At 39.1% G+C, this 24,273-nt stretch overlaps 1 protein-coding gene across 3 annotated transcripts in view; it reads left to right on the top strand.

Moving 5' to 3' along the window:
* DISC1 (DISC1 scaffold protein) overlaps window positions 1-24,273 on the top strand; it is a 202,941-nt gene that overhangs the window by 176,022 nt on the left and 2,646 nt on the right. The window contains exons 12-14 of one of the 3 annotated variants that reach the window (XR_009969083.1): window positions 2,312-2,387; window positions 4,025-4,069; window positions 13,806-13,897. Coding sequence is in view for 2 of the 3 variants with exons in the window: in XM_062641771.1 (XP_062497755.1) it covers window positions 4,025-4,069; window positions 13,806-13,947; window positions 19,514-19,746 (420 nt within the window). In the remaining variant the exon portion in view is untranslated. Of the gene's footprint in view, window positions 1-2,311; window positions 2,388-4,024; window positions 4,070-13,805; window positions 13,964-19,513; window positions 21,687-24,273 lie in introns of those variants that run through there. The other 2 variants (XM_062641771.1, XM_062641772.1) reach the window with 2 other exon arrangements.

Below are 24,273 nucleotides of genomic sequence, written 5' to 3'. Positions count from 1 at the left end.
GTTTTGTTAGTATAAGACTGTTCATTTTCCAGCTTTTACAAGGAGTTGAGCAGCACAGCTGTATTTCACAGCTCAGTCGAGCAGCCTTCCTCTGCTTCAGTGCTGCCTACAGCTTTGATCAAAGAGGCAAAGTTATATATCAGTGATGACTGTACCATAAACAACTCCAACGTATAGACTATCTTCTGGTTCTGGAGTTAGGGTTGGTCTGCTTTTATACTTTCAGGAGCTAGGATTTTTTAACTTGTTCTGGTGTTTAGTAATTTTACGCAGACAAGTACACTTTAGATAGTAAAGCTGGTAGGATCTCAGTATGAGTGACAGGCAGTATCTAAACTTTTGGAAAAGAGCAATAGCATAGTTCATCACAGGGCAGAATATAAAAGCAAACAAAACCCTCACACAAATCATTCTAACTTCCAGTTTTGAACATGTTGAAGTGCAAGACAGGATCTCTCTTGGTGTGTAAATGGACTTAGTTGAAAGATAAACCACTTCCGGAGCATTTAAGTGGTCTGGCCTAGGGTATGGCATTGTTTTTATTTAAAAATAATTTTGTTTGTGGCCAAAAAAAAACCCCACAAAGCAACAGTGGTGTGGCTTTTAGCCTCTAAATATAGTCATTCATATGTCTTTCATAGAAAAACTTACTGTTACCCATTAGTAATGAACCTTTTTGTAGCCATTTACAGTAAGTGGGGATACCTAGTAGAAAAGCATGTATTTGTTTGATATTATTTAAGAAGGATGCCCTGTCCCTCTGTGAGAAGTAGCTTGATGTGGTTGCCATGTTTCTAAAATGACTATTCTCTTCAACTGTGTTACTTATGTTCCCCATTGGGGAATTTCTAGAAAGTGCTCTTGGTCACTGAAGCAGAATGAAACAGTGGCATTCTTTGTATTTACAGGTTATTGAATTTCTTGCTTCAAAACAGTATAGAAAAGGGTAATTATGGCATATGTGCCTATATGCCTTGGAAGGTCTATTATTTTCCAAAGTGATTGATTTACTTTATGGTGAAATGCTGTAAATGAAGCTCTCCAGTTATTTATCATGTCATATCTGGCTAAGCATTGCTGTGGATTGGATGCTGGTTTTGTTGATGTACACTATAAATATAGTTTCCTCGCATAGAACTGTGTTTCACTGCATAGGTTTCATTAGAAAACAAAGAAACAAGCAAGAAACGTGGTAATAAGAAAAGCAAAGTAGATGAGTTGAAAGCACCCTTCACTTAGATCCTTAGGTATTGCAGAGGGAGTATCTTTCATTTTTAATTAAATATCCCCACTAGATCATAAAATATGACATGTTCTGTTATAAAATATGTAAGGTATAAATTCTTTGAAAGTTCAAATATTTCAGTGTCATGTGTGAGGCACAGGTTTATTAACTGTCAACAGTTATTTTATAGTCTTCATAACTGTGTTCTCTAAGACAGTACAGAATTTCTTTTCCTCAGTTGTGTAGACTATAGCATCCCAAAATAATCCGGTAAATCAAATTTCCTTTATAATGGTTAACCAGGGAAGGCAGTCGCATGCTTGGGCATCTCAGCTTGTTGAACCCATTGTTACTAATTCAAAAATAAATAAAGTGAGGCCAGCAAAAATCATCCCATGGAGCACTCTTAGTTACTTAAAAATTAAGATGTACTCCTCTCATACAGGTAATTCATTAAGTTCAAGTATTTAAAAAATATGTTGAAGAAAATGATAGACTTTATTACTGGCTTCAGCCACGTGCAAGTCAGCTCATTGTCTGATGTATTTGATACTGCTTCTTGAATTTCCATATACGTGTATACTCTCTAGCTGGTAGCTATCTTAATGAAATTATGGTGCCCCATCACTGCAGTTATAGCTTGTCTTTTTATGACTAATTTGGCTTGATTTTTGTTTTCATCCCAGAATTTTTCCATACTTTTAAACTGACTGAAAGTTATTTTGCGCAGGTGACGTGAGTGAGATCAGAGTTGTTATGATCATTATTATACATTAAGATATATATCTGGATGATTTTAAAAATATACAGTAACCTTTAATTTCTCTTCAGAGATTAGCTCCTGCTTTTACCACTCCTTAGGATATGTTGCTTTACTTTTCTTGCTTGTTGATAATGTATGTGTAAGCAAAACCTTGTTATAACACCAGAAACAGATAACTAATAAATGGAGTGTGTGTGTGTGTGTGTGCTGGGACCTCCCTAACGCCAAATATCTTGATGAACATGAGTATGTGTGCACCTGCAGGCTTGAGTTCCTGACCTATCCTTTTTTCTTCTTCTTCTGCTATCTGTCATGCTGTGCAGTGCTCCCTCTTAATCACTATGAAGGAAAGAAACACCTACTAGATTTCAAGAAAATTGAGGTGATTAAAGTTACAAGGTAAAAACCAAAATTCAGTAGTGTTACCTTTTGTAAGTCAGCATTTTTGGTAGTTATCCTGTCAGAATTCTTTGTAGATCATTTCTCACATTTTCACCATAAAAGAAGCAGGGAGCAGAGGTAAGAGTAAGGGCTGCTGTCTTTTCCCCACCTCTCCATAATGCAGTTTTGCCATCTGGGACAATGTTTTGAGATCTTCTGTAGAGCACTCTGGTGTTGGGAAGATGTTCTGTAATTGTAAAGCCTTCATGTGGCTCACTGTTTTTAAGATATTGAATGTTCTAAGTGATACGAAGTGGACAATTGTGAAAGGATAGTAATATTTAATGTGGTGTCTGTCATTAAAAAGAGATCATCACAGGATATGACATTACATTTTTCAGAATGTAATGATAGCAAGCACCAAGAAAGCCTCTGTCAGCAGGCTGTAACTCATTACTGTGCATTGAGATAGCCTGTGCTCCAGGAGGCAAATGTTCAATGTGTAAAGGACAAAGCCTCTAGAAGGCTAAATAAACTGGCATTCGTTTGAGTTTTAATTAAACATTGTATTTGTAGAGCTGCAAAAATAATTCAGAAACGTTAATCTTCATTTTAAATGTCAGCATTAAGCATCACTGAAAGTCAATGTTTGAGTGGTTTTTTGTATTGATCCAAGCTGGAAAGGGTTTCTGCTGCAACAGGCAGCTGGCTTGTACACAAGGGTCAGATCATCGTTGTACAGTCACATGTGTTGTTGTGCAGTATGATGCCCCTGAGTGGCGTCTGATCCTGATATGCAGTATCCACTGGTAAAAATACTACCTCATTAGCATCTCGGTAACCTTAATGCTTATGTGCATTTTGCAGTAAAAATGTAATTAAAAAATCAGTATTACAGGAAAAAGAAATCTAAGCAATCTCTTTTCAGATAGATTACTGAAAAAGAGTACCTAGCAATAATAATGATCTTATAGCAGAGTAATGATTTTGCACTTTATTATATATATGTACATATCTGTGATACTGTTTTCCTACCAAAGCAATAGCCCTATCTCAGCTTATTGCAAGATTATCAATACTGTTATATGTGATAAGAATTAATGATTATACAATAACATTAACATCAAATTTCTTTGCTCCTCAGCCATTGATAAATTTTTGGCTAATTTCTTACAGACTTCACAGATGAAGCAATTTTTGAAAGAGGAATTGACTATAGTTAGCATGCGTTAACAATACAAATCGTCAGTGGGGTCTCTTGTATGTCCTGCCCGAAGTCACTTACAGGGTTTGTGCCAGAAAATTCTTGTAGACTCCTGAATAGTGTATAGATCCATAAAAGCTTGATAGAAAAGTTTGGTTTAATCTGTAGTTAGTCCTTCAGCATTAGAGGCTGTATTCCTTGTGGGTTTTAACTGTGAAGCCAAAGGCAGGCTTTAGTAAAATGTACTCAAATCTAGCTTTAAATATTGGGTGGCTACAAATGTTCCATTATAAATGTAATTGAAATGTTTCATGTTTGTGAAAGAAAATGACGTAATTGTTCTCCTTATATAATTTTTTAATGTGCTATATGGTTTTTGTAAGTTCCATTGAAATTTTACTGTTTATATAGCATTTATCTACCGTATACTTAATAATTTTGTCTCTAACAGGTTACAGAAGATGTTTCATTTGGAGCAGAGGGTCGTTTATCTGAGGTAAGTGTTTTCTAGACAGTGTAGTGGTATTGTATGGACTTTTCTGGGCCTCAGAACTAATGACACTTATAAAATTATAGAATGGTTTGGGTTGGAAGGGACCTTACAGATCATCTGATTCCAATCCCATGCCACAGGCAGGGACATCTTCCAGGTTGCTCAAAGCCCTATCCAGCCTGGCCTTGAACACTGGCAGGGATGGGGCAGCCACAGCTTCTCTGGGCAACCTGTGCCAGTGCCTCACCACTCTCATAGTGAAGAATTTCTTCCTTATAGCTTAATCTTAAACTACCGTTTTCCAGCTTAAAGCCATTCGCCCTTCTCCTGTCACTACATGCCTTTGTACAAACTACCTCTCCAGATTTCCTGTAGACCCCCGTTAGACACTGGATGCTGCCCTAAGGTCTCCCCAGAGCCTTCTCTTCTCCAGGCTGAGCAAGACCAGCTCTCTCAGACTGTCTTTGTAGGACAGGTGCTCCAGCCCTGTGATCATCTTTGTGGCTTGTTAGGCACAGTGGGTAATAGGAATTTCATCTGAATAAAATACTGGATGTTGTCATTTTTTTTACTCTTTTCATAACTAAAAAGACATCAGGTCCTAGTCTATATGTTTAATGAAGTCTAGGATAATTGAGTAGCAGGAGATGCATTTGCTAAAAGTGATGAGGGAAAATCGGTCTACACACAAACTAAAAGCTTAGATAATAGATGTGTAAGGAGAGTTATACTGATTCTAAGAGCTGTACTAATTCAGTCTGGTCTGGTTTTTTTATTGGTATGCCTTGGGTTGCAACTTACATATTAAGGAAATACAGTATGCAAGCATTGTGTCCAGCCAGAAAATTAATTACACAGGTGAGTAACCCCCAGTCACCTTCCATAACAGCATATATACCACATGTAAAGTACAAGTGGCAAGTGCTCAGCCAAGGAATACTAAATAAATAAAAACTGCAGTTGGGATAACTCCTCAGAGTTACCATGAATCCGAAATCTGTGGAGCAACTGGAATGCTCCAGGAAAGATAATCTAACTGCAAGACCAAACTCGGATTGCTGACCTTGCATACAAGGAGACTGTGACGTGAGAGCACACCTAGGATAAACTGCTTGGCTGTGTGTGGATTCAGCATTAATAAAACCAGGAAGCCTTTAGAGTGAAGGTGAACTTTGTAGAATATGCAGATAGCCTTTCTTATTGTTGAACTTTGTTGTGAATTAAAGCAAAACTGTGCAGGTGCTTGTATCCACAGATGACCTGAAATAGGAGCAGTTAGTCCCACAGGATAAGATAGCAAAAAGCTCTACTGCCAGTGGGGCAAAACACCGAGGGCACATTGGAAGTGGCAGCTGCCAGGACAGCTGGAAATTAAACATTCCCATATGGTCTGGACCAAAGCAAATGAGAGTACAACTGCATGTTTGTGTCCAGCAGTGACCTGTACTGAAAGCTGTAGTAGAACCCAGCCCTTGGCTGAAGTTGTTCCTTTGCTTAACAGGAGATGTGCCCAGAGCACGTGTGATGTGTGTTCTGGGTTTACACATGCACCAGGGCTCACAGGCACAGAGGGCTGCCACTGCAGAAGTATTCACTAACAGTTTAATACGTCAGAGTCCTCACAGGCAGAGAAACTTTGCCGGTTTTAAATTTTGAGGGGGAAAAACTGCATCAAGAGAATAGAGAGCAATGATTCAAATAAAGGAAATGGAAATTTACTAAAAAGCCAGGCCCTACCACACTGCCACAGCTGGATTGATGCTGACTTGTAGACAGCTCTCTGAAACTGTCAGCACCATTTACCATGTCAGGGCTTTGCCTAAATGCTTCTTTGATACTCTGGTCCCCTAATCCACTGTTGTCAGTCTCCCTGCTGCCTGCAGGAGAGCACCCTGTTAGTCATTTCAGATTCTTGCATCTTAGTGACTCAGGATCAGAGATGGGAGTGAACAATACTAGAAACCACCTGTAAGTGATACCCAGCTGTGCTGACTCCTAGCACACCAGGGTGTGGACACTAGAAAACAGTTTGGTGCTTTTGTTTCTTTTCCAAGTCCTGGTCCACTGTGAACTTTTATTGATAAGTCAGTAAATAGCCTCATCCTCCCACAGCAGGAGCAGGAGTTGTCCCAGTTTAATGAAATGAGTCAGTGCAGTAGTGTTTAGGAAATTTGCATTTTAGGGAATCTGCACTCAGGGAAGATCTTCAGTCTACTAGAGATGAGAATGGCTGTCACCCAGACCACAGCAGGGTGCTGGAAGGCAGTGGAAACCTCTATTCCTATGTAGATGCTTTTCCAAGGACATTCCTCCACTGCTGTAATGGAAGATGAGGGGAAGGATTGCCAGCATCGGGCTGTAATTTTGATGTGTCATTTAACACTCCCATGTGGTGGTATATCCCTATGGTTGAGGGAAGGCGATCAGTGCAAGCAAAGGGAATGTGGGAAAAGCATGTGGTGATGGGGTGGAGGTAGGACATAGTTGCAAAACAGCAGTCTGGAAAGCTTTATGCCTGAATTGTTGCATATGAGAAACTGAGGAATGTGTTGTAGTGCTGCAGTCTTCTAAATATATATATATATATATAAAAAAAACATAGACTGATGGAACAAGCTAGCAGTCTGTAAGTGAGAGGTAATAAGAGCAAAAGTAATTGGGAAAGAGCCTTGGTCCCTCTTCTGAGAAAAGACAGGTAGAGTTTCTGTAAGATGAGGAATCAGCAGATGATCTTTGATAACCTCCAGAAGACATTGTGTCTATAATACAGCACCACCTCCTTTTGGGGCAGAAAAAAGCAAACGGTAACAATCTATGTATCTGTGTCAGCAACTCTTCAGTGGTCCAAAAGAATTTTGCAAGGGAAAGGATAAAAATGAGCCTAAATGTGTACTGCTGCACATTGTAAGAGTGCATCAGCAAGACCCTTGAATGTACTAAGGTATTGTAAATAAAAGACATGCAAAATGTCAAGGGAGTTCAGGAATAAGCTGTATGTAAGGGGTAGGTGAGAGAAAGCATGCGTGTCTTCTAGTAATAAAAGTGAATGAGAAAATACTGAAATGAGAGCAGATGGCAAAAGTATTTTTTCCTATTCCTTATTTTCTTTGCTTTTGGTCTTTCTAAAAGTGATAAACTATGTCCATAATGCAGTGCTCTTAATATTCACTTCAAGGTAGCAAGAACTGAAAACAGAAAAGGATCCTAAGGCAAGTAAGATGTATTCAAGTCAGGCTAGACTGATGAAATTTCTTCTGAGTGCACAGGAGCCAAGAGAAGCAATCTCCAAACCATTAACAAACCTCTTTGAAAACTCCTGGAGGAAGCTTGAAGTCTCAGGGGATCAGTAAAAGGCAGACTTGGTATTTGCCTTTAAAAAGGAGGCAGGCCAGGAGTTTGTGCCAGTCAACATAATTTCAGTTAGGATTAGAATTCAAAATGTTCTTGATAGATTGAAAGAATAGCCTGAAATCAATAAGATGGGATGTGTTAAAAGACAGGTGCAAATTGCATTTGAGGAAGAAAAAAGTTGGATTTATGTATACACGTGGTAAATAGCAGTTAAGATGACAATACTGCAGAAGCTAAGATTATAGTGGACTACAGCTAGTGGGATTCATTACCGTCATCTGAGAAAGGGCAAATGTCATTTGCAGCCTCATTAATGGGAATGTCAGTTGTAAGACAGAAATAATTACTGTGCTTAGCTGAGAATGTCAAAGACTCCAGAGGACTACTGGTCTGGGCACCTCACTGTAGAAGACAGGAACACACTGAAGGAAAGCAACAGAAATAAAAGGTTTAGAAATCCTGATCTGGTTGAAAGTCAAAGGCTTCAGTTGCATAAAAAATAATTATGTAGAGGACAACTGGTTCGTTATCATTGTGTGATGAAGAAAGATAAAATGAAATGTGGCCATCTTGGTTTGTAGCAAGGGAAATTTGCAGTAGGAAGATTTGCTCGGTCCAAGGGCAGTTAAGCCCTGGAGCAGGCTCTGTTCTGTCAGCTGCTGAGAGCTGTGTAGACAGACGGCGGCTGAGGAGAGTTACAGTGGGCTTAAGAGTGCTGCAAGACACAGAGCAGGCATTGGTGCTCCCTGGCTGCTTCCTCATCAGCCTTGCCAGTCACCTTAATGGTGCTGGTAATGAGTTACGTGTCTTATTTTCAGAGTAAGAGATTAGGCCTGCCCAGCAAAGTGCCCACAATGCAGGGACAAATGTCCTGCCTCCACCTGCACTTTGGACAGTCTGTGGCAGCGTAACTCACTATCTGAAAGCCTGTGTGCTTAGCTTGCATGTGACTGAAGCATCTGCTTGTGCAGGACAAACAGATGGATGGTTGCATTTTTGTTTCTAGAAATGATTTAAGAGGTGCCCTGGCCTGATGTTCTGGAGATTCAGGTGCTCACGGTTTACATTAACTTCTGCAAAGGGGTGAGGGTAATGCGGCACTGCTGCCAGCGATAAGTCACTTGTTCTAAACCTTGTGCCATAGTGTGAAGTATCTGCAAGGCCAACTTTTTGTAGTTGTTATTTTGAATTATTTTAACGATTGTAGGAGAGATAGGATTTATGCTTTGTAAACCTCCTAATCTTTGAGGCTTTAATATTCTGCAGAAGGTCATCTAGGGCTTTTATCTTACTGGGGTTATGATATTGTTAGTTGGAAGTAAGGCAGCACCTTTTTACAAAAATTCCTCTTGTAAGAAGAATTAATTTTAAGGATATATCGGGGAATCTTGCTTCTCAGCAAAACCACCACAGACTCTAATGGTGGCTCTAATCCCTAATAGAGTCTCTAATAGAGTTAGCTTAATCTAGCTACTACAATACTGATTCTTCCATGTAAAATTGCTGAACTAGATCCAAGAGAGGGTGGAAGATGTTTGCACTGGAAAAGCTGATCAAACGGTTTCCTTGAGTAATTCTGTCAAGGAGCTGTTGCTCACAGGTGACTAAAATGATTTGTAAAAGGGTAAAATGGAATGCAGAAGACTAAAGTGGAAGCCCTTTCCTCTGCCCTTAATTCAGATGCTGTTGCTCCAGCTGTGCATTAGCTGAAACATTGTTCCTCCCATTTCTTGCATCAGACTCTCACATCTCTGGGACAGAATGAAAATTTTTACTTTGCATGAGAAAACAGAAGAATTTCACCTTAAAAAAATAACAAATTGCACCCACATTTGTGCTGTTTTCACCTGCTTAAGGGGGGTGGGGAGATTACAGTCAGCCATTCACAGAAAAATCCATAAAGCAATACTACATCTCAGCTCTCTTCTGACTCCTGCAGTCTTTCCTATCTGCTTCCTGAAAGTGCTGTTAGTACAAAAATAACCAAAGTATTTTTAAATCTTACAGTAGCTTGTAGCATTGACATAACCTACAAGCTTGGATGAGTTGTATTTTATTAATGTGTTGAGCTGGAGGCAGAGTCCACTCTCCTCTCAGAGATGCTGATCAGTGTAAAGTGCCACTTTCCAACCAGGAGCTGTTCTGAATAGTTTGTGTGTCATCGATAGCTCTTTCCCTGCTTACATAGACAAATGTCAAATAAAAATGTTACCAGTGACGTTGCTAGGCGTGAGCGGCGCTGAGAGAAATCTTTCCTATCTGTGTCTCTGGCTTATTGAACTCTTCTCAAACAAGGGCCTGGGGGTAGAAGCTGTGGAATTGGTTGAATTTTTAGAATTATTCTTGTATATTTTGAGAGCAGTATATTTTTTTTCCTATTGTAACTCTTCCTCCTGTTCAGTTAGAGTTCTCTGCATGACCTCATCTTTCCAATCCAAAATAAGAAAGGCAATATATACATGTTCTGGAAAATCATATGATGACCTTTCTGCATTTTTCATGTGATGCTTGTGAGTAAGTTCCTCAGGGATGATGCTTGTCTAAACCATGGAGGAACTTCTCATTTCAACTAAAAATGCAGCTGTGTCATGTAGGTGCAAAAAGTAGTTTATCCATACACGATTATTGTTGTAGTAAAGAGGAATTAAGCTGCAAAATACCTATTAGGAGTTTAAGATTAATAGAATATAACCCCTACCTTATGAAGTTATTTTAGTTACACTGCAGTGCAACTATAGCCTTATAGATATGATTAAATGGGTTTCAAGTGTTTAAAGACCTAAACAAGCTTGATTGATTTTTATGTTCTCAGATTTCCTGGCTTCCCTTATTCTTGTAAAAAATCTGCATTGAGCACATTGTCCTAGTACTCATTGTTCATTTTATATTCATTTCCAGGGTAAATGGGATTTTTGTTATATTTTTAGACAATTCATTACATACTCAAAATGTGATCGTTCAGGAGCACTACACTGTTGTTTTTCTTCTGAGATAGAATGGACGTTTTACTTTAAGTGAGAATCTAAATATTTGGTTGACAAAGGAATTAAAGCCAGTGATAAAAATTACAGTCTCTTATTTCTAAACACGTTTAGTGTGATATCAGTATACCAATAAAGTCCTTGCCTGGAACTGCAGTGAGTTAGAAGCTACTAACCAAGTCTTAGAATCCCCAATACAGGTTTGTACTGATTTGAAGCACCATGAGATGCCTTTGCTACAGAATTAGCATTCACCTGAAGTCCAAGAGCCTTGGAGGTCTTGTTTGCTGAGTTAGTTACTACCATCCTTCCTGGGACTTTACTTTGCTGTAAGTTTTATTTTAAAAGGGGAAAGAAAATGTCAAACATGAAATCAGATTATATAGCAGTACACCATTAAGTGTAGTTATCCACTTATAATGTAGTTATGCACACTAGATTTCAGGCTGTAGTTATATTTATTTTATTTTGGATCTTCAGGGTCTGTGTGCATCAGAGGTAGGCCACACTTGCAGCTTGGAGCCTGTTTTGCCAACCAGGTATCTAAATGCTGTCTCCAGCATCTTTTAACCCACCTGAAGTTCAGTGAGGGGGTTAGTCTAAAAGGCCCATTTTGCCCTGTAAGTTCACTGACACAGCAAACAGGGAAAGTGGATCTTCACAGCAGGGCTGGGCAAATCCATCTAGTGTGCTTATCATTTAGACTAGCTGCTCAGTGAACTCTTGAGTATTTGCATGTATGAGACAGGAAACGCAAGGGCAGTTTTAAAGTGGAGGAAATGGATCTTCTCTTACAGCTACTGATGATACTGCTAATTGGTTAAGAGATTATCTGGATAAATGTTCAAGCCATCAACAGTACACTAAAAAAGAAAGGGATCCCTACTGTAATGCATATCTTTATAATGCTTTTTGTATTTAAATATGCCGAATGGCACAGGTATTCAAGAGCGTGCTGTAACATGTACTGTTCTTTTTTTGCTCTCTGTAGTAACTGATGATTTCAAGTTGGGACTAGAAGTGTCATCCTTGACAGCATTAGTGTGATCCAAAATCTCATATGGTAATAGTTTTTAATGAAAGCAGTGCTGGATCACACTAAAGCGTTCAATACCTTGATGTTGTAAGAGCAAGAATCAGCTTTTTATGTGTCACTATGACATAGCAGCTCCTCGGGATATGTACAGGACTAATGCATTTTGTCAGAGTACACAGTCTGAGAAAGAGGCTGGTCTGGAAAGCTTCACCTATGGCTTTTGTCTGTCAGAGCAATATTTAGTGCCATACGATCACAGAACAGTTTATTTTAGGAATAACAGCGTTTAATTAACGGACAAACTGAGTATTTTTGACTTGTTTTTCTTGTGTTTGGGATGATGGTTATGTGAAGACCTGTTTTTCTTAGGTGTAATTAGCTGTTAGAGAAAATCGGTGTTCTGAGTTGGATCTTTCTCTAGATGCTCAGAATTTTAGATGTGCTTTCAGAGTACTACGGTTTTGCAGTTTACTGACTCTTCTGGCCTGAGACCTAAGTTCTCTTAGACCACTGTTGTGGGTTCTTGCATGCATGTCACAGCATGGTTCCCTAAAAGCTTTCTATTGATATAAATAGCCTGGGTTATTCCACTCCCTAATAGCATGCGGAGTCCTGCTGGTGTGCTGAACAATGATTTAGCAGCTGGATGGAAGACTTGTTACTCGTCTTCTGTTCCTGGCCTTGAGAAAAGGACACTCCTAGTTGCTGTAGTGAGAATGTGTACCTTCTCCTCCCCTGTTCTTATCTTTGAAACACTGGGTCACTTTTGTGTCTGTAAATTCTGTGGAGTGCTGTCATAGATTCTCATGTTTGGTACTGACTCTGAAGATGGCTGCTAGGGACTCATATGCAGTCAGGGACTCAGCCAGCTGGTTCTTACACTGTGCTTCTCTAAGCTGTGGCTGTTTGCAACATAACCTTTCATAACCAGCTCACTCATCCAGGATTCAAGCAGCAGCTGGATGCATACCCGTGTGGTCTGCTGAATGGCCATGTCTGGCAGAAGACCTAGGAAAGCAGAAGGGTCAAAGCTCTGTGCTGTAACAGAGGATGTGCCAGCAGGCAGAGTTCTTCTGACACTTGACTCTGTGTATGTACTGTGTGACATGAAGCGTAAGGGTAGCACAGAACTGAAGTCTGGTGAAAGCGTTTACCAAAAATCAGATTGTTTCACAATGGGCAGCATTCCAATAAGTATTAGCACAATTTCTTTGGAAGGCCTTTGCTTGAAGGTTTGATTTCTCTTAAGCAACCCCTGATGGACTGCTATCATAGCAACAGATCACTGCAAAGGACTTCAAGTACTTTTTTAAAGGAGAAAATCTTTATCAAGATTGCATATGGCCACATGTGCAGCTGGCTTTATGGATGAGTGTATAGATTAGGTCTAGAAAAAGTCCACTCTTCTGTATTCCAGCAGATGAATGACTCCTTTTTTGTGAACATGGCTCCAGCAGAACTTCATCTTGGCACTATATTTCCTTACATGTACCCCTTATCAATCACTGTAGACAGTTTCATGATGTCTTGGGAAGGAGAGGAGAGGCTTTGTGTCAGTGCTGCCCAAATTGATTTTTTTTTTTTCTCTCCCCCTCCTGTATTTTCTGCTTTTTTGGGTTGTTTCTCAAAGAAATAAAAAGTACAAAATATGAAGATACAAATGCTATTGTGCAGCAAATGTTAGGGGAAGAACTTTGCAACTGGTTTAAAATGTTCAGTTTAAAATAGAAAAAAAGAGTTTATCTGTGTAAGTAAGTAGAGAAGCATTACTCTTGAAAATAAGCATTTCATGATAACACAAAAAGTGTAGTTTCATTTTGTAATCTCTTAAGGCTTTGATGCATTTTCTCTGGTCTGTTGAACAAAGTCCCTAGGTATTCTAACCATATTTTTCCTCAAAAAAGTAAGTATGTTTTGTATTTATAAGAGATACCACAAGTGGTGTCTCTTTTAAATTTTTAAATGGCCCAACAGTGTAAATCATATTTACATGAACAGTTTGACTATGCCCTAAATGGCATAGTCAGCATGAGATTTTCCTCCCCTGCTATGGTGAGACAACAGGGAAGAGGGGGAGCAGTTCAGTCTTCACACCCCTTTAATCATCTGCTGAAAGTGAGATCGTGACTTTTTTTTGTGCTGAGAAATAGACTGAGACCACAAGTTTATTCCATTTCACATAAACCACCTATTTATTGTACAGTAACAGCTTTTTGTCTCTCTAATGGGAATTTGCTTTCAGGCAATGTCTTAGCACTGCAAAGTATCATTTCCCCTTACTAATATTTTCCCCTTAATTTGATGCAAATTTGATGTAGACAATTGTAGTCAGCAGAAAATATGGCTTCTTTTCTTTTCCAACTTCTTGTAGGAGTTCTTCATATTTTCAGCAGAGCTGGGAGAAAAATGTAAAGCAATAAGTGAGAAATTGGTGCACCTGGAAGATCAGTTGCAAAGTTCTGCCTGCAGAGTTGATGAAGGAGATATTCATATCCTTTTTGATAGAGCTACAGGTATGTATCAATCTATGTAAGTATGTATGTGGAATACTTGTCTTTCAGGTTCACATGGAATACTAGTTTTTAATATAGATTGAATACATTAAGGTGAGAATTGATTGTCTTGCTGAAGTGGGTGTTTTTCTTGTAGCAAGTTTTCCTACAGTGAACTTTCACTGTGGTCTGATCCAGCCTTAACTGATTTAAACAGAAGTTATTTCTGTGCACACTGAGATTAGGCACTGAAAAGCCTTTATTCTACTGCTAAAATCCTTTTGTTAGTAACGCTCATATAAGTAAGTGCCTAGCACACTAAAAGCTGCATGCATACAAGCATCCATGCACCTGCATTTCCCAACATGATTTAGCCAAATTAAATGCTACATCATTGACTCAAATTGTGCATATTGTCACATGTAGTTTGGGGGTTTTCCCTTTAAAAAAAAATGGGCAGCAGGTGCATCATGTGGCATCCTATGCAATTTAATCTGCCTCTAACTCTCCAGTGCAAGTAACCAGATAAGATGTTGTCTTATAAAGCACCCGTATCTTTCTGTGCTTCATCTGTCATTCCTTACCTGATTGAAGATTGCTTAACTTTTATGAGGTATTCATTGGGCATTTTTCAAAATGTAAGAGCACAGTTTTGTTTCATTTGTAACTTTCATAGAAAAGCTTATCACAAAAGAGATTTTGTTCAGCTAAGAAAGAGAAAAAATAATAAGAACCAGTGAGGCTAAGGAAGATGAGAGTACTTAGCTGGTTAGGTTTTAAAGGAAAAGAGGTGGCAGGCAATGGGATAATGAGGAAAGATGAATAAATTCAGGCTGGAGAGATTAAGAGAAGAGCCTTTACAGACACCTGAAGGTGATTTGAGGTGAGGAAGGATTCAGTTCCTCCTAACCTGAGGTAGGCAGGCCTGCAGGAGAGGGTTTAGAGAGAGAATAATAAATAGAGTGTATGGAAATACCACTGTAGTTTAGGTAATTTGGTATCTATGGCCAGCATATTGCAAAATCCTATTGTAGAAACTTGGTTTCTGTAAAGGTATCAGAACCAGAAACTTTAAGGCAGAGAGGGGAAGAATGCACCGGGAGGTGCTGCATCGGAGGGGAGAAAGGCAGTCACTGATTTATTATTACTTCAAATCTTTCTTTCCTAAGTATTTAAATGTACAGATAGATTATTGTCTTGTATATACCACAGACCAGTTTGCGATACTCTTTCAATTATATTTACAGCCTGTGTGCTTGGTTGCATTTATGTTTCCCTGATGCTCTTTGCAATCATTCTTTTCAGAGCTATATGAATGTGTATGTCTGTGTGTGTGCAGAGCATCTAATTCCTCCTTTATGCATATTTGCTCTCAAATAAGCTTTTCTCATTAATCCCGATAGAAGAACATTGAGTTACGGATTCTTTGTAGGGGACTTAAATTCACATTCAAACCAAGTAGTCAGGCCTGGTCGTGATTACAGTTTACTAGGTAAGGTGAAATAAGCTGGAAAACTGCTTTTTGATTCCTGAAAGAAATACACTACAAGTAAAATAGTAGCATTTGTATTTTCTATGGAGTGTGCGTATTTCTTTGTAGCTGGTGAAACTACAAGAAGCAGTTGAAAAAATAAAATCTAATCATTGAAAGTTTGAGAAGAGTTGCCAATTAATCTCGTTCTAAGCCACGCTTGTCTGATACAGATCTGATTTCCACTGCTGGTGAAATTCAGGTCATGTTATCTAAGTACAGAAATGCACACTGTGTGATATCCTGGTCTTAGCAAGACCACCAGCCACAAAATGAGAAACCATGTTTAGGACATAGGGACATACAGAGAAAGCAGTTCAGCAATTTGGCTACCCCTTATTAACATTCAGTTGCTATTTCAGAGGTAGTCCAGATCAATGTGCATAAAATGCTGCCATCTGGTACATGTAATTGCTGTGCTATACTTCAAAAAGGAATGAGGAAAAATAGCTACCACAGTGCTACAGACCTGTAGATTGTTTTTTAAGTAAAAACTGCTCAGTGCCTATAAAATAAATTTTCAGTCATTGTAACGTGCCTATATTGCAGGAACTAGACTGCCTCAGTAGAATGATTTATGATTAATAGATGGATCTATTGTTTGCATGGTAGTTTATTTGGTTTAAAATAAAAGAACTTCTTATCCCAATATTGGATAATTATTCAGTGTTCATAAAAAATCTGCAGAAGTCTTGAGAGCAGGAGCTTAAAGATCTGTGATTGAAAAATTTATCCTGCTTTCATTACAAACTCTTGTTTGCTGGTTATTTTTGCCCTTCCCAACATACCCCTCTCCCCCCCAAAAAAAACCAAAAACAAAACAACAAACCCTGCCTTAAAAATAAATGTTACAAACTGTATTAGGTCAAAAATCTAATGGGGGGCTGCAGAGATGTAAATTAGTCCTGTCATCTGATTATTAAAAGATTTTTGAAGACTCCACTGAGAAAAATAAATTCCTGATGCTCTTAAGCCATTTGCCAATGTTTAGTGTGTCATAGCTTTGATTAATAATTAAGTTTGCATTAGAAGAAAAATCCCAGATGTCATTGTTTTTCATTCTATGTTCTGGTGGCATAGCGCACTTAAATCAACCATGCTGCTCATCATAATTGCCAGCACAACCTGAACAAAAGAGAAATCTAGTGCTATTTCTTAGTCCTGAGTATAGGCACAGGCTGATTTGGGATTCTCAGTTATTATTGAAGCCTTTCACAGCAAATATTAAAGTGTACTTTTGTATAAAAAGCATCAAACAATGGGGGAGGAAGGGGGAAGAAAATCTCCTCTGTAGCACTATGACATATTTGCTAAATTCTATGTCGTATAACCAAATAAACCCACAGAACATTCAATTATGGCTAATTATTGCTGAGTGTATGAAAACAGTCCACATCATTAATTGGAAATAGCAAAGGATGAAAGGCGACTCATTCTGGTGTCTGCAGAGCTGATGAGAGGTGTTACTTTCCTGACAGTAAAGGCTTGGAATTCCCACTAAAATTAAATGGAGCCTATATTGCAATTTCACAGTCATTTTTGTTCTTAATTAGCAGTTACATTTTGATAGACAATTTGAATGCTTGTAATAGTTCCTCCTGGTGAAAATGCTTTTGTTGGAAGAAACCTGGCTGGACTATTATTATAAAAGCAATCTGCATTTGTCATCCGTAAATGGGCATTTTAAACAGTTTCTTTGAAATCAGAATTTTGTGCCTGTTCATTATGCATTGCAGGTCACTTTGCTAACCCTTCACCTTGATCATATGGCAGGATCCATCAAATCTTGCTTTACACCAGAGTAGGTTTTCAACAGAACCAGAAATGTGGAATCTCATCCTGGGTGAACCTGCACTAAATTTTGGGATCCCACAAGAGTGAGAGGTGTCAATGGTGCCTTCTTTGATTTTATTTTAAATGACAGGAGGGTGAGCCTTTTCCACTGTGTGTTGCATTGAGAGAACATTGTTCCATTTGTATTGTTTATGTATGATGGAGGTAGGTTGGTGTATTTACACCCATGTGCTGCAGCCTTCCATTTTGTTTTGCAATATACTCTTAGTTTCTAACCTTTCCTATAGTAAGGCAACTGGTTTATAATACCTGCTTAAACATTTGAGCTGAGAAAACAAAAGATCATCGATGAGCCCATTTTGTCTAAAAATTAAGTCTGCCATAATTAGCTCTGCTTTGTATCTCCTTTGCAAAACGTTGACTGTCATGTTGCTGAAGTGTTTTAAAGAAAGAAAGTCAAATAGCTGAAAAGCTACAATCCAGACAACATTAGAGCTGTGTTATTGTTGCAGAATTTGGATTGTGTTTATGTGAAGCTGTTCCTAAATACTTGAATTTACTGCTTATGAGACATTGAAGAGATTTTGGCAGTATTTCACAGAAAGACAGCAGGACCAGAAAATGTTCCTAGTTGAAACTTATTTTGGCTTCTGTTTTGATACTGGCTCAGTATTTGCAGCATTGGGGCTGAGAATTTAAGCGTTAAGGATACATTTGCATGTGGATCCATGCAAAACTAGAGTATTTTTTTTCATATTTAAAATGGGGTAAGTTATATCCAGACATAACCTCTGTATATGTGTAGAGGTTCAGTGCTGAGCCCTATACCATATATTTTTCCTAGGTATAATGGCTTGTTTGACAGTTACTGGTCTACAGCTGCCTGTGGTATTATTTATGAGGTTACTGAAATTTGCTGCAGTTAGACTATGCAGTCATCTTTCTTGTCACTCCATCTTCCTGTTGGTTAAGAGTTTCTTTCCCTGTCTTCTTAATTTTCATCCATCCTTCAAGGTTTCTTATCCAGTGGTACAGAAATGTTTTATTTTTGCTTTTTCCTCTACCTGAAAAGAGATTCTGTAATAGTTTGGGATATTACAAATAACAGCGTGTAGCCAGAAAGTGCACATCAGAAGTAATTTAATTTCAGAGGCTTCCTGGTGTTCATAAACTGAAGAATTTCTATTCTACCGGTTAGGTTTTCAACAGAGTCTCATGATTAAGTTGCAGTCCAGGACTGCTCATAAGAAGATAATAATGTTTTTTACTTCAGAGAAGATGCAAAGCATAACTAATTTGTCCTTGTATGGCCCTTTGAGATCCTAAGGGAAGTTTTATGTGTGCTGCTATTACTTGTAATAACAGACATAATCCCGTTATATTAATAAGAGCTGTCCAGAAACTAGAAGTGTACATGAATACTCCTGGCGAATGTATTAAAACATCATAGTAAATGTATGTAAATATGCAAAGATGAAAATTTGAGGACCTGATAATGGAATCAAAAGCAGCCAAAATGCTTTTCAAAGGCATAACTGTGACTGCCTGAAATAGCCATGATTGGTATGGCTTTCCCATGGTCCTCTCTAGTCACAGTTTTTCAAACATAGCAGCTCACTTTTTACAGTTACATAACCTGAGGGTGTCTTTTTTCTTGACATTGCATTGACATTGGGGTCGAGTAAAACAACATTTCATAATGGATGAGCTTTGTAAAGGATAAAGCCTGTCCTTGTGTGTTATCCTTCCTGTGCGTTGTATTTCTGAAATGGAGTTGTTTCAGTGTCAGCCTGTTTCATTCCCTTGAAGTGAGTTTGTGGCTCTCTCGGAGATCATTTGGTGTCTTACTGCTAGAAATGAGCATATTTTTCTCTCTCATGGCCTGCTTGGGTTAACCTTTTGGGGTCCTTGCCTTTCAAGCCATACCTGTGCAGGAGGCCTCAGTGTGGAAGGGGTGGTCCCTGGGGCTTGCTCGTTGGTTCACAGCTTCAGCAGGCTCTGACTTGTATTGTGCTTGCTTTGCTCTCCACACAGTGTAACCTGTGGAAGAGAAAATGAGGTTGGTTGTGTCATTTGATCTACACCCAATCCTTGTGCTTGAGTCAACAACGAATAGTCTCACTGACAGAAGATTATAAGTAGCAAGGCTGATATATTGATAGTATAAACTATGCTTATTCCCAGGAGAGAGTAGTCACCAGAACAAAAAGCTGTGCTGCCTAAGAAGCTACTCCACTTTAAAAATCATGTGTGTCTTGGCAGTTGCCACTAGCTCCCGTGCATATCCTTCCTTCATCTGCCAGTCTGTTCACTGCTGCACCCCTCGTTTTCTCATTCCTGCTATCTTGCCTCTCGTTGTGGAGCTGGGAAGGAGGGAAGTGGAAGGTCTCCTAAGAGGCCGATCCATTAGCCATAATTTTCTTCCCGAGTGCCTTGCAGGAAATCTGAAATACGCAATGGCAAATAAAATGTGTAAAACTCTCTTAACCGAATGAACTATATTTACTGAATTATCAGATGCATTTCTGGTGGCCTTTTTCCTTTTCATGCACAACTGCATAACCTTGCTGCTGCTAATCCCTTTGCTTTTCAACTTGTTCAAAGCATTCACTGTGAAACCTCCTATAGCTTTGTATTTGTGGGGTTTGTGTTGTAATTATACTGATAATTCAGCTAAGATTAGAGCACAAATTTTCTGTGCTATAAGCTAATTTTGCTGCTTACCTAGCTTCCCAACACTCCTTGTGTAGCACACATCGCTGAGCTTGCTAAAGCTGCACAAGCTGTGGTCGCTTGGCTTACATCTCAGACTGCTTCTGCTGCCCTGTTGCCTTTATCTGGGGTCTGATCCACTCAGGTCTGTGGCTCTGTCTTAAAAGTCCGCCCTCCACCCAGCAGACAGCTTGCAGCTAGTGCTGCTGCCTGCATGGTACAGGTTCTTCATCTCCTTCCTTCCCCTGAGAACAATATCCAAGCAGTATCCCCCATCCTGTTTCTTTTTTAAAGTGCTAAATAATGCTACTTGAGAACTCCAGTTTGCCTGGATTTTTTTTTTTCTTCTTTTTGAAAGCAAGTGTGAGAAATGTATTAATATTTAATCCTAACAATTTGGAAGAACTTGAAGCTACAATAAGATAGCCACGGCCATCTGTTGTGAGCAGCAGAACAAGAATTTATTTAATAACTTGGAAAGAGAAGAGGGACTGCCAATCACCTATAGATTTATTCCTTAATAAAGCTTGCACAGTCTCTGCAGAGGGAGATCCAGGTGGTGAAGGAGACACTCCAGACAGTGCTCATGCAACTTCAGCCAGCAAGGGAGGCAGAAGAAAAGGCTGGAGACTTCCTCTGTGACAGCTGGTGTCCAGGAAAACAAGACTTGAAGGAATAATGAGCAGAAAGAGCTGGTAGGATGACATTAATTCACAAAGGGCTGCTTTTAGTAACTGAATACTGTTTTACCAAGCCTCAGGGATCTCTTCTCTCCCTGCATAACTAATAACTAAATCAATTATGGAGCAACAGAGCCTGGAGGTCTATCATCAGAAGTATGCTACACAGCCTCACATGTTCTGGCACAGATTGGGAAACAGCTTTCAGAGCAGAGCAGCCCCTGTAAATGTGTAGATTACAAATTGATACATTTCAAGTGAGTCTGCAGAGTTGCCTTTAATGTCAGTGAAATGTTCTCCTTGAGGACTCATAAACAGTATCTGTCTTCCTTACTCATGGATTTTTATCTCTGATTTAAAAATGTAGCATTAAAGCTGGAACATCGAGTATTTCTTGAAAACTAGCTGTAAGAACAACTTTTTTTTTTCCCCCTCTTCCTTCGGCTTTAACAGCGTTCTTACACTGAATGCATTTTCACGTTCCTGCAATAATTAAATCAATAGGATGAAATTCAAGCTAATAGCATTCTTTCAACTGAAATTTGGACCTCATTTACTCAGTGGTATTGAGTACAGTGGAGGTAACTAACAGCAACCCCTATAGCAGTAGCTTAACTCGCTTCATTTGCGTATTAATATAAACTTGCTTTAGTATTACAGGGGTTGTAAAGCACAAAGTATTATTACATTGGTAATTTGTCTACCTTAAATACTGTATGAATGATATGTCATTATGTCTCCTTGTAAAGATTATTGCTACTATTATATTACTTCGATCTTCCTTATAAACTTCAACAGGAACACAGATTTTTTTTTTGCAACAGACAGGTATAGTTATATATACGTAAACGTGTATTTTTATAGGAAATAAAACCAATGCTCAACTGAAGCCAACTGATATAAATGATCTATACTTAAATCGTTGTTCAAAACAGTTAATGCCTTTAGGAATTCATCATGTACTCTTACTTGGATACCAGTATATCTCTGGTGTCACAAAAAAAATCTGCTTCTGCTATTTTTTGCAGGGGGAGAATTTAAAAGGGAAATCTGGTTTGTTTTTGTTTTTTTTTTTATTAAGCCAATAGATGAAGAAAACATCTTGCACCTCAGTACTGTACTTTTTATACCATTGCTCTGACATTTTTAGGATTACCTTTTTTTGCTTCTTCAATTACTCATTTTACAGCCACATTGTGAAGATTCTTACGAATTCTGAAGGTCATTGAACTACTAGCCCACTAAGATTGTGTTCAATTTTTTTGTGAGTTTTAATACTAGTTGAAACTTCTACCTCAGTGTTAAGGATAGACGGGAAAAGAGTTCCAGGCAGCCAAGACATACAACAGGATTATAATTCCATCCAGGAGCATACGATTGTCAAAGCAAAGCTCAGGTGGTTGCTGTAGTCATCAGATCCTCAAGGTGGAATTACAACTCTGTAATTCAGAACATGGTTGACTTTTCTCTTTGTGTAAAACATGAGCCAGCATCCTTGTTGTGGTAAAGGCTTTTGGATCTTCACCTTGTCTGGACTGTGCCACTCAAATCCCATTCCAATCCCCAATCTCTTGCTGCTCCTTTCTTTGACCAGTTGCTTTCTCCAGGCTTTTCTGGATAGTCCCTGTTCAATACCTACATCCCCACAGCAGATCTGGCACTTTCTGAAATGCACCCAGGCGTTTGTCTCCTGCTCAAGGCAGCCCAATCAGCATGGGTAGCAGCCTATGGCACCCTGATGTTCACCCCATGCACAGGATCAGCTCCCATCCTGTGGAACCCACCTGAGTTCAGATAAACAGCAAAGAAAGCACACTGACAAGACCAGTCTCTTACAGCAGTTTCCTTAAGACCTGTAGAACCTCCTTGTGGGTTAACACCACAGAAGCCCCAGGTACTGAGTTTCCAGCTATGAGCTCTTATATAGGATGATGACAAGATGATGGCCAGTACACTAAGGTTGCATGACCCTCCTTCTCCCACACACTGAGGGGTGTGTGGAGTTTTGTCCTCTAAATAAGTAGTGCCCACAATGTAAACAGTTGGCAGGCCTTGTAAGTGCCTCAGAGCCAGCTAAGCATGAAGTCTGCCTCACTCAACAACCACCACAGAGGCAGAAGACCACCTTCATTCTCACTGCCCCTTTCTTGAAGACAATACTGCTCAGTTAAAAAGCCTGTGTGGATTTTGTGTTTCAGAGCACTGCTGCATTTTAATAAAAACCTATGCAACCACTTTATTAAGACACTGAACTCCTGAGGAGAAGGCAAACTGAATCAGTCATCATTCATATCGTATTTGTCTCTGTTAACATTTATTTTATACATAATGTGGACTACTACTACTTTAATTTATTATTCCATTAACTTCACTGTTTGTTGTGGGAAGTTAGAGCCAGTAATCATTCCTTTTCTCAGACATGCTGTATAATAAGCATACTTAAAGAAAAGTATACTCTGCAATGTATTAGCTGCCTTTTATTGGTGGGTAGAAAATTTTCAAATAAAGAGAAAAATGTTTGTAACTAAGCAGATGCCTGTTTGCATTCTGTGCAGAGTACAAGGCTTTAGAAATTTCATCCTGGGGAGGTGGGTGTGGATGAAAAGGGGAGGAGAGGAGAAAGAAACCACGTGTGTGACTGTTATTGTGCTGTTGACAGCAGCAACGCCTCTGCTTGGGGAATTCTGTGATGCCTTCCGGAAGCAGTCTATAAAGATGCATTCAAGACCAGAGTCTCACAGCAAAATGTAGCTATTTTCATTGTGAAAGGAAGAGAAATAACATGCTGTGAGCTATACAGACAGATAAACCTGCTGCGATGAGAAGTAAAAGAGCATCTGTGGTATTCCAAGGGTGTGTTTCACATATGCTTGCTAGGATTTCATCACCTCCAGGTGAACTCAAGTCCTACCACCCGCAAGCAATGAATTTCAACAGAAATAAGCCTCTTTCTCATTTTGGAGCAGGGTGCTGTCCTCATCTAAGACCCTAAGCCCTCAAAGTTTTGAGGAGTACATAGACTTTGTGTGTTAAGCCTTTGCACATCAAAGGAATCATAGAATTGTTTCGGTTGGAACCTTCACCAGGTTCTTTGCTCTTCCAAAGCACATGCAATAGACTGCTTGAGGAAAGGTGCAAGATAAGGAAGCAGCTCACCTCAAGCAGTCCGTTGCATGTGCTTTGAAGGAGGAGGAGTTAGTTATGTTTAATATGCACCACCAACACCACCCCAACCCATGTACAGACATACTCAAGGGACTAAAGGAGAAAGCAAAGAGGGGACAGCTCCCAAAGGGTGTTTAGCTCCAGCCCAGTATTTCTTTTCACAATCAATTAGCTAATCCATTCTTTGTAGAGCATGACAGCTCAGACTTTTGCTATCATTACTTGTTAAATCAAGATAAGCACATCTTTTCTAGAGCACTGGAGAAGGCAGTTCAATAACAGATCCCAGATAGTGCTGGAGAGAGCTCCAGGGTAAGGTTAGAATAATCCTCATGTATATCCTCTTAGTTTACTATCCCATTAAAAATGAGTTTGGGACCAAGAGATGTTTTTTTAGTCTCTGAGATTAACATGCTACAAAGAAGCTCTAAAATACTATGCACATGTGGATATTTTTCTGTACTG

This window comes from Pezoporus occidentalis, unplaced genomic scaffold (genome assembly GCF_034315485.1).
Source record: "Pezoporus occidentalis ecotype Australia unplaced genomic scaffold, CSIRO_AGI_Poc_V1 ctg7, whole genome shotgun sequence".
NCBI lineage: Eukaryota > Metazoa > Chordata > Aves > Psittaciformes > Psittacidae > Pezoporus > Pezoporus occidentalis.
The sequence above is the reverse complement of the archived record's forward strand: the minus strand, read 5'-3'. Positions and strand labels throughout refer to the sequence as shown.